Source organism: Sinocyclocheilus rhinocerous, unplaced genomic scaffold (assembly GCF_001515625.1).
Source record: "Sinocyclocheilus rhinocerous isolate Xijiao unplaced genomic scaffold, SAMN03320098_v1.1 scaffold1635, whole genome shotgun sequence".
NCBI lineage: Eukaryota > Metazoa > Chordata > Actinopteri > Cypriniformes > Cyprinidae > Sinocyclocheilus > Sinocyclocheilus rhinocerous.
The window spans coordinates 848,656-863,346 of NW_015627629.1; the positions used below are offsets into that span (position 1 = coordinate 848,656).

Genomic DNA, 14,691 nt, shown 5'->3' on the forward strand with positions numbered 1-14,691 from the left:
AGATAGATAGATAGATAGATAGATAGATAGATAGATAGATAGATAAATAGTCAGATGATAGATAGATAGATAGATAGATAGAGAGAGAGAGAGAGAGATATAGAGAGAGAGATAGACTCACACACCTGCATTGCCTGGAACACTGAGTAACGTCCCAATGGATATGAGAATAGGATACGTGAGTACCACTCCTACATTGACCAGGATGTTAAATACTACGAGAGGGAGAGAGGGAGGGAGGGAACGAAGTGGAAAAAAAACAAAACAGGAACTTTATGTTATGGTTTGGCCATATAGCATCTTTTTTTCATTCAATCCTCTCTAAGTGGCCAAATACACAGAGAACTTCACATGATTTGGACGAGTGACAATAGTTAATGGATATCATATTATCCTTAAAACACCCTTGAGATACAGAGCTCCACTTCAGCTCAAATATACAGTAAATATAAGTGGATCTGTTACTATTATCCTCTACATAGACTGATGCAGCACATATTGGATATCTAAGAAATGCTACTTCCGAGGTGTAAACTGATGATTCTAACCTGATTTCCCTCACTTACTAAGCACTTAAAGCACTCTTGGAAGTGTACTTAAGGGTTGTATTTGATCCACTACAACACTAACACACATCTGAACCAGCAGTGATCAAGTGGTAAACTGTCAGCAGGATTTAACGCCAGTACTTGTGTACAAACTGAAGTCTTTAATTATTATTTTTTTTTTTTCCCCAGCTGGTTAGCATTTGCCATTTAGTACTGTAGATGGTGCAACATTACGTTGCCAAAAACATACTTCTCTACAGTTTTTAAACAACTAACATATAGACTATTGTTCAAAAATGATTTTCTTAGAGGTTTTTGAAAGAAGTCTCCTGTGCTCCTGAAAGTTGCATTTATTTGATCAAAGATACAGTATAATAATAATATTGTGATGTATTCTTACATTAGTTATTAAAAATAACTATTGTACTTTTTTTATTTATTTTAAAATGTAATTTATTCCTGTGATGGCAAAGATCATGTAAAGCTATTACTCAAGTCTTCACTCACATGATCCTTCAGAAATCATTCTAATATGCTGATCTGCTGAAATATTTATTATTATTATTAACATTCTTGAAAACATCGTGCTGCTTAATATTTTTTCTATAAAACATGTTTTTTAAGGATGCTTTGATGAATATATAAAGTTAAAAAGAACCAGATTTATTTTAAATTAAAAAAGCCTGAAACATTGTCTTTCATGCCACTTTTGATCAATTCAATGCATCCTTTCTGAATAAAAGTATTATATTCTTTAAAAAAATCCTACTGACCCTATAAACTTTTGAACAGTAGTGTATATCGCTAATATTTCATTATGTTTACCAGTGCCTGAAACATAAAAACCAGAGATATTTCATTAGATTATTGTAGATATGGTGGATGGCAAATGTTGCTAAGTTTGGTCAGTAATGTTTTTAAAGTAAGGCTGAAGAATCAGTTTCCATAATTTCATGTTACCTAGCCAAAGGCCGGCCACCCCACAAAGGTAACCCCAGGGCAAAGAGGAGAGGGAACCCCAGTGCTCCACTCTGGTGAAGTACAGGATGAGGGGAACGCAGGAGATGAAGATGAGATTGAAAAAGCCCATCGTGGAGAAGAAATGAGCAGCCTCGCCCAGATTGGCACTGCCGAGGAACATCTTAAACAGCACCTGAGTAGTATAAATAAAGCATATCAAAACGAAAGGAGTCTTAATGGTCATCAAGGATCTTCTGGTAATCGTTATTTTCAGCTGCACTCACCTTGTAGAGAGCAGAAGTGGAGGCGGAGCCGACTGCTAAGGCCACACCCATAAAGGAATCCCCATGGAAACCATCAGCATATGCCATCATCACAATGCCTGTGATAGCCATAATGGCAGCCACAATCTAAGAGGAAAGATCATAAAGACATTATAATTCAATAAAGCCTTTAAAATGATTGAAGTTTATACCACAATAAATATTCAGAGAATGAGATTCATTCATCTTAATGCCTGTGAGTAAATGTTAAGGATATTGTTATATCAGCCAGTCAGTCACAAAATTAGCCCTGGCAGTGTGATCAGGCCCCCAGAAAGGTTTCAAATAACCCAGAGGGTTTATTTTGTGATAAGTACCAGCTGACTATACATTATCCTGCTAATTAAATGGCTTCTTACCAAATAGTGTACAACAGCAAGCAATTTTTTGGGTCCAAGCACATGTGTGAATAACATAATCAAAATGGCAAAATTTGAAAGAGTAGGTCCTGCTTAATTGTTTTAATGTGCCATTTTAAAATTCCCTGATCAAAGCAACAAATCTTTAACATTAAAAATTTATGAAATTTGACATGTATACTTGCATTGTTTTAGTGTACCTTGTATACAAAGACAATGCATGTGCATTCACAAAATACAAACCAATTATAACTTTTTGTTTTGAGTGTGTCTAGATATGAAGCAAATTTTATGAAAACTGGACACACTATCTAAATGACAAGTTCAAAAAAGTAAGTTTTGGCAACACTTTAATTTAGGGACCAATTCCCAGTATTAACTAGTTGCTTATTAGCATGCATATTACAAGCATTTTGGCTGTTTGTTAGTACTTATAAAGCACATGTTAATGTCTTATTCTTTTAGATTCCATAATCCTACACCATGCCTAAACTTAACTACCTAAAGTGGTTTTGATGCTTGAACCCCTAAAAAGTAAATGCACAAGAAATTCTGCAACTAGTTGAGTAATAATCAGGGTTATATTCTACCTACCCGCACACCCATGAAACGATCCTTGAGGACAATCCACGACAAGAGGAAGACAAAGGCCTTGTGGCAGCAGTAGAGTGCTGAGACGTCTGTAGCGGTTAGTTTTCTCAGTGCTAACAGGTACAGGTAGTTAGTAAGCGTCCACAAGATGGAGAAAGGCGCCGTTCTCTTCAAAAACACCTTCAGAGACATTCCGTCCTCCCCAAACAACCGACTACATTCCCTACACAGTGAAATGAGAAACAATAAAGGTTTTTGTTGTTTGCTTACTTTGATAATGAAGCACTGTAGCCTACTAGTGGCTTAGCCTAGAAATTGAAAGTTTAGTTAGGTAACCAAAAGGTTGCAGATTTGAACTCTGCAAGGGGTTATCTGTGGGCTAGTTAAAGGTTCAAACCAGATTTGATGTCAGTGATGGCAAACGCTGGTTCTCAGGTGTTTTGTAACCAATCGTAACATCAACCAATTTTAAATATTAAGTTAAGTACAAATGAACCTAACTCCAGGTCCATGCCAAAAGCTTTAGTGTGAAAGACACTAGAAATGTTCAACACAATCTAATGGCAGTTTGTGACTACTTGACGAATTGGTGGCAAAATTATATGCATTCGTATAATCTCATTCATAAATTTTCGTATGGTTACGAAACAATTTTTGTATGGTTATGGTAAACCTCCCCTGATGGTTAGCTTTAGCGGTGGACCTTCAAGATTAGTTTAGTTTTTTATTTTCCTAAAAATTGTACATTGTACATTTGATTCATTTGAAATTCATATAAAATCACCAACACTTAAAAAAAAAGCTTTTTCATGAGATTGAGTTGGAACTAATCCTTGTACTGAATTGCCACTTGTCACTTTTTTGTATACAATTGCAATTAAATGGAGACTAAAAGCTCCTTAAAAAAGGATCCAAAAAGACAATTTAATTATAAAAGTGGTCCTTATGGCTAGGTGCTTTTATATAGACATACAATATACTTGTGTGTGGAATAAACAAAAAATTTATCAATTTTTCTCTGAAAATCACAAATCTCCTTGTTACATTCATGAGAAAAGTAGCAATGTTCAGTTTGTCTAATAGATGAATTGGTTGCTCTAGTTCACAAAACCATTCTGAATGAGTCGCTCTGAACCGTTTGTACTGTACTCTTGCTCTAAAGCAGGAATGGGCGACTCTGGACCTGGATGGCCACTATCCTGCAGAGTTTAGCTCCCCAATCAAACCTGGAAAATCTAACTTGATATACAGGTGCATCTCAATAAATTAGAATGTCGTGGAAAAGTTCATTTATTTCAGTAATTCAACTCAAATTGTGAAACTCGTGTATTAAATAAATTCAATGCACACAGACTGAAGTAGTTTAAGTCTTTGTATTTCAGATTAGAGCTAAACTGTCGTGCAGTGGAGAGCCACTTTCCTGCTTTAGGGAAACTGTAATAGGTGTACAGTACGTTGCATTGGATGAAAGTGTCAGCTAAAGAAAAAAAGAGTAAATGTTTCATTTTTACAAGTTTGCTGTTATTGTACTTCCTACACAAAGTTCTGCTTTTCACATCACATCCTAATCCACCAGATTCATTCATTCTGACTTTACCTGAATTTCTGAATGGGCGTCTGTTTTTCTCTGGTAGTGGCCACGTGCCCAGAATAGTAGAGGGGGAAGAAGAGAATGTTCCAGTTGGTGCTGAACCATGTGATGAAAAAGGGACAGGAAAAGGATTTGAATGTGAGCTGGACCACCTGTGTGATGCCCACCCAGCACGAGGAGACACACAGCACCACCAGCAAACCCCCCAGCACCTTGAGCACTGTGTTGACGCAGGTCTGATATGCAGTGCCATCTCCACTTGTTTCACTGACTGGAGTCTCTGCATGTGATTCTGTGCCGTCCTCTCCTGCAACACACAGATCAGTATTGCACCATTACAGCACACATTATACTTCCTTGCCTCCTTACATCCCAGGTAATAAAATTGGATTATGAAATCCCTTGTGTTTATTTTTATTCTGCACAGAGTTATGCAGCTCCAACTGTGTTTAGCGTACATATTCTATTCATGGGATGATAAAACTGCGTCTATATACATGCTTGTATTCACATGTTAGCATGTTAGCTAAATTCATGACCTTAAAGTGCATTATTATGAAAATGTATAATGTTCAGATTTGAACCTGTGTCCTTTTGAAACACACACACACACACTGGGTTTTACTACCAAATTAAATGTAACATCTAATTATTATAATATTTAATTTACACTGGAAAGGTTTCTGCGACATTGTGGGAATTTATTTCCAGAACATGATGCATGATGTGATCTGCGCTTTGGCATTTTTAAGACCCGGGTCAGTCTTGCGCAATTATTTCCTGTTGAATGCACGCTCTCAAGTGTCCAAGACCGCAAGTGTGGGTATTTGGACAGGCCCAGAAAACTTCTTAAGCCTTTACTTCGGTTTTACACGAGGGTCCGCGTACAGTGCATGTGATGCAAATTTCATTAGAATAGTACTAGTGTACTGTACCACCCGGTTTTTGTAACTGCGCATGCTTTGCACGCCCAGGTCGCACATGCACATTGAATTTGTTTTGCACAAATCAGTTGTTCCACAACACTGAGTTAAGAGAAGAGACACAGCTTTAGTTTAAAAGAGTACAAAGATATTTTTAACGCTCATAACTTCTGGAGAAAAATAGTGCAGACACAGGACTAAGATGAAGCTTTCTAGTGTTTGACTGCCTGTGTTCGTGCACGCTATCAACTGGAGTATACTTTGAAAGGATGCACTTTAGACTGTATGCATAGGCTAGCGTATGCGTACAAACACAAAGTATACTTTGGGCTTTAGTTTGAAACTGAATGAGCCCATGTTAAAACCGAGTAAAAAGAGCAAGTGAATTAAATAACCAGAAACTTTTTGAATAATTTGCTGAAAATAAAACTGAGCACAGGGTTAAGCTGTACTGCTGTTGACTGCTGCCCAGTGAGTAGCCACAAACCTGCTTTAATAAATCTCATTTCACCTCAACGCTTTATTAAATAACTTAACCACAAAGCTACCTGATGTTCTAATAATACAAGCCAATGTTCACACTAAACAAACATGAACGTGGCCACAGGGACCCCAATAGAACTTTAATCAGGAATGAACTACAGCTAACAAACACCTAAATATTAAAAAAATGGATTTTGAATTGAATTTTTTTAAATTTTGAAATGAATTATGCATCAGAAACATCTAGATAATATATATATATATATATATATATATATATATTACAAGTTCAATTAATTACTGTTCAAAATTTGGGGTTAGCAATTTGTTTTTGTTTTCTTTTTATTCAGCAACACATTAAATTGATAATAACTTTATATTCCTCAAAGGATCTTTAAAAAAAAAAAAAAAAAAGACAGCACAATACCTGCAGGTGAAGCACTAAAGCTGGACAGTGTTTGAAATCTGCCTACGTTGCATAGACAAGCCTCTGTCAAAAATAGCTCCACAGGGTCATGGAGAAGCACAGAGACCATTCAGATATAATGGGATATACATAGAAACTCGACACCACAAGGCGCCCACCAAAAAAAAAATCAGCCAATCAGAATACATCCTGTCGGTCATCAGTCATGACCTCCTTCAAAGAAACTGTACTGACAACATTACACCTCAGTATGCTGAAGATAGATGGGGGTGATGGGAGATTGAACAGAGGGGAAGGGCGCTAGTATCACAAAGCCAAGATCCGTTATGCTGTAGACTCAGAGTGATCAATTTACACTAGGCCAGGAATAAAAGATGACATGCGCTGGCCCATGGTCACTAGCATAGTGTGCTGGGTCAGCAAGCACGTCTACACACACACACACACACACACACACCACTTGCTCAACAGTGCACCAATGTCTGATTCGATTCTAACTTTATAAAGGCTAATATTCAAAATGATGGTATGTTGTTCTTGTAGTTTCCATGTGGTTGTCTTGTTGGCTTTTGAAAATAAAGGTATTTTAATTGACAGCATTATAGAAAGGCATGAAGGATACTTCAGGGAACAGTGAACAAGACACTGACCTCATTTTGCATTATTGATCGTTCATATTCATACTTCATATGCCTTTCACCTTTCAGACAAAAAGGTATGTAAATTCAATGATGTTTAAAGAGCCTAAATGAAATCCTGCAAGTCCTATAGTCCTATGGTGTGAGAAATAACCTCAATAAATATGAAATGTATGTATAATAATTATATAAGAATCAGTTATAAAAATACTATTATTTTATAAAACAAAGATACTGCAGTCTTACTCAACCTTGCATTGTAAAAATACACAGTCCTTATAACATCAAGAGTTATAAGCAAAAAGTTATGAAATTGTGACTCCAAGACATACTTCAAATATGAGCACCTCTGTCCTGTCTGATGTTGAGCAATTCCAGATGTTTGTGACCCAGTTGCAACTAAACCACAACTCAACTCACATGATTTCCTTTTTAAAGGAAAAAAAAAAACCTACCTGACAACTTTTTAGACATATTTTATAGTGAAAAAAGGGCTCCCACAGTGTGCACCCACACTGACAGACTTTTTATATCCTGCGGATAGCTTGGCTGGATAGCTTAACAACCTGCAGAAACCAACAACACCAGGGAACCGCAGGTCCAAGATGTGGAGGCACAGAAATGTCACATCAACGGTAAATCCCTGGTTTACCGCCCCTACATATTTTCACAGCGCGGCACAAAATGCTATTGTTATTTTACAGCAGCAAGATTCATAAGCATAATTTTACAACAAGACATTTGAAGGAGGAACTGGTAATATGATGAGCTGTTTGGTTGTTGACATGTTATGTCAAGCAGTGATGCCAAAACTATTTATTTAAAATAACTATTATTTTATCAGTTTATGACCTTGTTATATATTTGTACTTTTAAAATAACCCCAAAAATAAATCTGTCAAAATGTAAATTCTGTCACCCCATATTAAAACAAAACATGAAATAATGAAAATAAACACTGAAAACTAATTAGCAGTGCTGGCTAATGTGCCTTCTTTTACCTTTGTATATACAGGTATTTATGAAGGTGTAACACTTTACAAAAATATTTCATTTGTTGACATTAGTTAACTACTTAAGTTAACATGATCTAACAATGATCAATAATTCTACAGCATTTATTAGTTAATTAAATGTTAAATTTAATTAACTAATAAATGCTTAGTTAATGTTATGTTTAACATTTACTAATACATTTTTAAAATTGAAAGTTGTATTTGTTAACATTAGTTCATGCACTGTGAACTAACATGAACAATTGTAATTTTATTAACTAACATTGACAAAGATTATTAAACAAATGAGTTAACAAATTGTAAAGTGTTACTCCTGAAAGACTCAGAAAAACACAACAGCACCATGAAACCGCCATCGTACTAAAATAAACAAACAGTACATCATTAAATAAAGGCTTAAGTCTATTTTTTTCACTTTCTTACATCATCTTCCTTACATCTCTGCTCAAACACACACTAGTTTAGCTATCTAAATAAGAAAACTTCTATAATTTTCATAAAAAAAGTTAATTATAATTACTAGACTAATTATGTTTGTAATTTAAGCGTAATCATAACCACACAAACATTGCGTTTTACCTTCAGAGATGGGGCAGGTGAGCACCTGGGCGCTATAGGAGCTGAGAGGGGCCACTCGGGCCGAGTGTTTCTTCATCCTCTCCTCCTTCCTTGGGAGTCCTGAGCTTTTGGTGTGTGTGTGTGTGCGTGTGTGTATGAGCGGCACGGCTCAACTCCTCCGACAAACCCACTTCATCCCCACGCGCATCTCTCCTGTCACTCCCACAGTCTCTTTCTGGTTCCTCTTGATATCTTTTACGTTGCTCTTCTTCTGCTGTTACTTCTCTCTTTCTGCTAAGTGACAAACTTACTTTGCTTTCTCTCTGGCTCACACACACTCTCAGCGTGGCACATATAATCGTACAGTCGTGCTCTAGTGTAGATGTCGCACTGTCATGCTGCTATCCTGCGTCTCCTAGGGAGACTGAGCTTCAAGTGTGTGTGGAATGCAGTCATCCTCTTCATATCTCTCTCCCTCTGTTTCTCTCTCTCTCTGTCCCCGCCTTTTCTCCTGCTCAGAGTATCCTTTGCTGTGTTTGGAAGGTAACCAAGCAGCTCGGGCTAATTATGCTGCATAGGCCCCTCTCCCCTTTTTCTCTTTCTCCTCATCGTTCTTTCTGCTTTTCCAATCTGCCATTTTTTTCAGTCAGTTCCATCTTTGCCATGTTAAATTGATGAGGCAGTATGATAAAGATGAGCGATTTAGTAAAGTAAGAAAGTAGCTTTTTTTCTTTTTCTTCCTCTCTCTCCTTGCCCAATCACGCTCTTTCCTTCTTTCATCAGCACTTGTGCTCCACTTGAAGGGCCTTCACTGCTCGCTGTATCAGACGTCTTGTCTTTCTGTCTAAGTCTCTGTAGTGTTATGTTAATAAAACCCAGTATAGAGCCTTGGGGGATTCCATAAAAAGTCTTGTCTCTGAAAATTCAGTGTGTTCCTGGATGAAATGATACAATATCTCCTGTTAATCTCTCAAAGTGTCAGGAAGTGGGAGTCTGGGAACTGTACTTTTGTTTAAGTGGGAATTGCTTTTAGGATACTTGATGTTTACCAAAAAACATTTGAAAAAAATTAAAATTCTGTAATCTTTTACTTGCACTATTTGGCCTGTCTTCCTGCGGAACACAAAAATAGGTTTTTGAAGAATGTTAACACTGTACTTTTCCATATTATGCAAGGATACAGTGACCATAACCACTATGTCTTTCTTTTTTCCGTGGAATACAAAAGGATAAATTTTGCAGAATGTCAGAGCTGCTCTTTTCCATACAACAAAAACAGTGATCTGGGTTAATCAGAACTAAAACTAGAGGTGCGTCCCATTTTATGTACTTATGCACTATTCTATGCTATTTTGTAGTATAAATAGTGTGAGTAAAAGTGCAACAAAAAGTGCACTTCAAATACCCAGATAATGCACTTTATTTAACTGAAAAAACAAAGTATGTTGGACACTGCATGCAGTACAGTACGGAGTACATAGTATTATAAGTACGTAGTGTATAGTGCGTCATTTGGGACACAACATAATTATTTTTGTTAACAAAAAAATACAAACTATTGTTTTATTTAGCATAGTAAGTTCACTGAAAGGCCCATTCGAACCAATAAACATTTTCTACCAGTTTCTGCCGTTTTTACTCATTGGTCTGAACAAATAAATCATATGCAAAAATCAAACTGAATCTCATACAAAATGGTATTGAATATCAAAACATTCATAATTATGTATTTTTTATCTTACAATATACTTTTTATGTCAAAATTCTGACTTTTAATCTCAATTATGGTTTATGAGAAAAAACAACAACAATGCAAAACATTTGTGTTGGTGTGAACAGGCGTTTATGTAGATTTCAAATTTGAGTTTGTTCCTCACAGAAGCTATGGAATGGCTTTGTGGTCACCATGTATATATGCTTTTGCTTTAGGGAAAAGAGCAGCTTAAACATTTAACAAAGTATCTCCTTTTGCGTTCCTTAAAAAAAGGTTTGAAATGTCATAAATGATGCTTGTGAGAATTTATTTTTATGTTTTGGTGAACTATTCCATAAAAGTTACTTTATTGTGCGAGCTGTGCTGTGCTAGGATTTTATCGGACTATAGGGAGTCTTTAAATCACAGATCAACTTGAGTATCGAGTACCCCTTTAGTAGGCCTGCCTGGTCAGAGCAGGGTCCATTACACCCTGTTTGCGGATTTGGCCTTGCATTTAATAAGTCTCAGTGATACTTGTTCCAGTGGTCCCAGCCATGCATTCAATTAGCGAAACACCCACACACACTTACATCTGTTTCTTCCCATTTCACACAACCATACATATACACAAAAAATAAAGCTTTCTGGCTCTCATTCATTCACGTTGGCTTGCTTTAACACCACACACACAAACAAATACTGCATTGTGGTCCACCGCATTCTCCTGAACTCAAATTAAGCTTGTTTTGCTTAGCCAGCACTCATTATACTGGCAAATTTGTATCAGGTTTTAAAGAAGAGTCAGATTTCTAGGATGAGCTCAGAGCGTGTCATCCAGCAGCAGCAGAAATGTAACTGTCACTGTGTTTGTCTTAACGATTTTGTTTTATTGTCTCCTCGAACAAACAAGTTTGATTTTCTATCCTCAACTCCTAATCCTAATGTTACAGAAAGCTTCCTACATTTTTGCAAGTTAATGAAAACATTACACAGTATATTAAATATTATTATTAAATGTGTAAATACTATATATATATACTGTAAATTGAAATATATAAATAGAAATAAAAAAATATATAACATTAAATATATTATAATAATTAAACATATTATTATATCGTATATTAACATATTATAATAAAGGTCAAAATTGTTTTTAGATCCACTGTAATTTAATTTAACATAAATGTTTTATTGAACCATGAGTTGTTTCTTTACACATACACAGCAAGTGCATCTACAACCCTTTCTCTCCAGTCAATTGAGTTTGCATTCAATCACGTATATCAATATCTTTCACATCCAGAGACCATAAAATATAAACCCCAGCAGCGCATAGAAAGACAGAAATATTGAAAGACAGATTAATATTTCCGCAGTTGAAATATAAGCTTATATTACATATTCACACACACTTGATGATAGATTTTGTGTCAAGACATCATATATTTTGTGATGCCAAAAAGAAAATTAAACCACATCCTTTTTAATGACTTAACTTTTCTCTTGCTGATATATTATTAAAATATTGCAGACACTAAACTATAATCTACTTCTCCTGTACGGAAGATTTAAAAAAGCACAAATATGGAGCTATACTGAGTACTGGTTTTATTTTCAACCTCTTTTTGAAACGGACACCTGCCATTCGAGATGCCTGTTGTTTCATCCCAATGCCCCCCTCCTCTTGCGTCCTGCCATAGCAACGCCTGGCCCATGTGTTCCACCTTCGACACTGCCATCGCGGCCCCATTCAGCACCTTTGTCATTTAGATCAGTGCCATGTTCCTCCACCATTGTCCACAGACCTGCTGCGTCCTTTATGCATGTCTATTAGCTGCATTCTACAAGATGAGAGCGAGACGAGAGGGGAATAGTGCACCCACACGCTATGAGTGTTACACACACTTCATAACCAATTCGTCAAAACCCCATAAAAGACTTGTGAACTTTCTAGTCTCTATCACTTTAGAATCATGGTTACGGTTTTGAAAATAAATTCTAAAGGTCAGGCTACAGCCGGTTGGACACCACCTGGTCTTTCCTGTTAACAACTACGGAAGCCCATTTCTGCAGCATAAGAAAGAAAATCATGCTTTGGTGAATCTTAATTATGACATAGAAAGTCATAATTATGACATAAAACATCAAAATGAAATATGAGATACTAATGCCGAGTTCACACTGCACGATTTTAGCCCGATTTTTCACTCGCCAACAGGTTTTGTGAAATCGCCGACAAATGCCCAACATCGGAGGCAAATCGGTGCTCGTTCACGCGAGTGACAATCACGCAGTCATAATGAGATAAAAAGAGACAAAGAGTCAAAATTATGACATACTAAGTCATAATTGTGATAAAATGTCAGAAATTATGACAAAAGTCAAAATTATAAGATGTTAAGTCATACTCATGAGATGTTAAGTCATAATTATGACATAATTTTGACTATGTAATAATTTTGACTTATCTCATGCTTAGCATCTGAATTTCGACTTAGTATCTCGAATTATAATTTCGACTTTTATCTCATAATTGATTCAGTATCTCATAATTATTCTGTACAAAATGGTATGATCAATAAGTCATGACAACATTACTTTAAGTCATCAAAATAGGTTAAGCAATTTTCAACTTTTTAAAATAAGCTCTACAAGATTCAACTCACGTTTTTAAGTCAGTTTAATGTAATTTAAGTTGAAATGACTTATACAGCTAAATTGAGTAAAGCTGCAGTCCGTAACTTTTTTGTGTTCAAAATTTACAAAATTTATATAATAATCGAGTACACCATGAATCCATTTTCCAAACCGTGTTTTTGGCTTGTACTGAATGACTACGGTACACCTATAATAAGTGTTTATATGCAGATTATTTTAGACTGGTTCGGGTAGGTACCGCTGCGGAGTAGCCCAGTACCTGCGTGATTCGTCATAGACATAAACAGAGAGAAGTAGCTCCGGCTACAATATTCTTCCACAAGACGCACACAGTTCTGTTTATTAACCACTAGAGCGCCAAAAGTTACGGACTGCAGCTTTAAAAAAAATGTAAGACAGCAACTTTTTTTTTTACAGTGTATAACTTTATATCTCATAATTAAGACTTAGTATCTCATGATTTCACATTCCCCCCCCCCCCAAAGTTCTTATGTGGCAGAAATAGGCTTCCATAAGCACATTTTAACATCAACTAATTTACTGATCAAATTTTCAGATAATTAGTTATCTAAACATCTTGTGGCTTGAACCAGTGAATTGGATGTGGAGGTCAGTGTTCCGCTGGTTAGTTTTAGCAATTAAGCCCTTCTGGCAGATGATATAACTAAAATGCTTTTGCAAATAAGTGCCCATGAGCAAAGATGGCCATGTCCAAGTTGTTTCTTATAGGGCTGCACACATTGGAATGCTAACAGTTAGCTTTCCTGTATATTAGAACTCTTTAGAACCACTGTAAAATGAGAGGAGTGCCACCTTTTGGCCAGGCAAAGGGGTTGCAGCTCCTCTCTGAACTCAAACCTTATGATTTGTTGTTGCCAGATAGTCATTCACCAATCCTAATGCTAACCATAACTGAACCTTGGTAGCAGCAAATGTCCACACAGTCAATATTTACCCCTTAAGTGTGTGTGTGTGTGTGTAATTCAGAAGTCTGCGTAAGTGGGATTATGACTTTATCACCATGAATCAATAAAAGAGTGAAGATATATGTGTCAAATGACCATACGGGGGCAGCACAGGAGTGCACATAAAGTATAAAAGTATTATATATTCTGGATATGTTGTGCTGATGCAACATATAAACATATGTTTCCTCCAGTTACAAATCACAAATTTTGATCAGAGATTTACTAAGGCTGAAAGGCTTTGTGATAATTATTAAGATAACATCCACTGACAGAAAAACTAGAAAACAATTAAAACACCAATAAACACTGTAGCAAATGAAAACATCAATGACTGTAAGAGAAGTTTACAGAGATGTCCAAACGTTTGCAAACGCCCCAGGCAAAGAGGGGTTTTGGACAACATCAGCAGAAATCAATATTATTTTGCGATGATTTTGCATTAGTAAAATTATGCACTTTAAAAAAACAAAAAAAACAATTGTATTCACTACATTGAAAATACTATAAATCATCTCTAAACTGTGTTCTACTTGGTCTGTTGCGTTCTAACACTAATTGGCAATCAATCAGTAAAGCCATAAAGGTGTGTGACCCATCTATAGAAAAGAAAACTTTGCCAAGATTTAATCCACAAATCAGGCATCAAAGGGACAACTGTGACATGTATAATATACAGTATATGTTGTTTTAATGCATTTTATCAAGAAATGTTAAAGGTGACATATCATGAAAATCTGACTTTTCCAGGTTTTAAGTGCTATAATCAGGTCCCCGGTGCATCTACCAACCAAGGAAACGTGAAAAAGATTAACCCAGTAACTTTGTTTTGGTAAGCCTTTTTCTGCAAGCCTCTGAAAAAAAGAGCGCGCCAGATTTCACTCCCTTGGTGACGTGGCAAAGGGATCTCATTATAATATTAATCTGTAAGTTTCCACCCACTGCGCCGTCA

At 36.2% G+C, this 14,691-nt stretch overlaps 1 protein-coding gene across 1 annotated transcript in view; it reads right to left on the minus strand.

The window, feature by feature from the left end:
- Positions 1 to 14,691, minus strand: part of LOC107732783 (solute carrier family 35 member F4-like) — a 33,334-nt gene that overhangs the window by 12,340 nt on the left and 6,303 nt on the right. Inside the window, exons 2-6 of the mRNA XM_016544201.1 lie at positions 4,379 to 4,679; positions 2,785 to 3,004; positions 1,793 to 1,918; positions 1,509 to 1,701; positions 126 to 215 (exon numbers count right to left, since the gene is read on the minus strand). Coding sequence (XP_016399687.1) covers positions 126 to 215; positions 1,509 to 1,701; positions 1,793 to 1,918; positions 2,785 to 3,004; positions 4,379 to 4,679 — 930 coding nt within the window. The remainder of the gene's footprint in view (positions 1 to 125; positions 216 to 1,508; positions 1,702 to 1,792; positions 1,919 to 2,784; positions 3,005 to 4,378; positions 4,680 to 14,691) is intronic.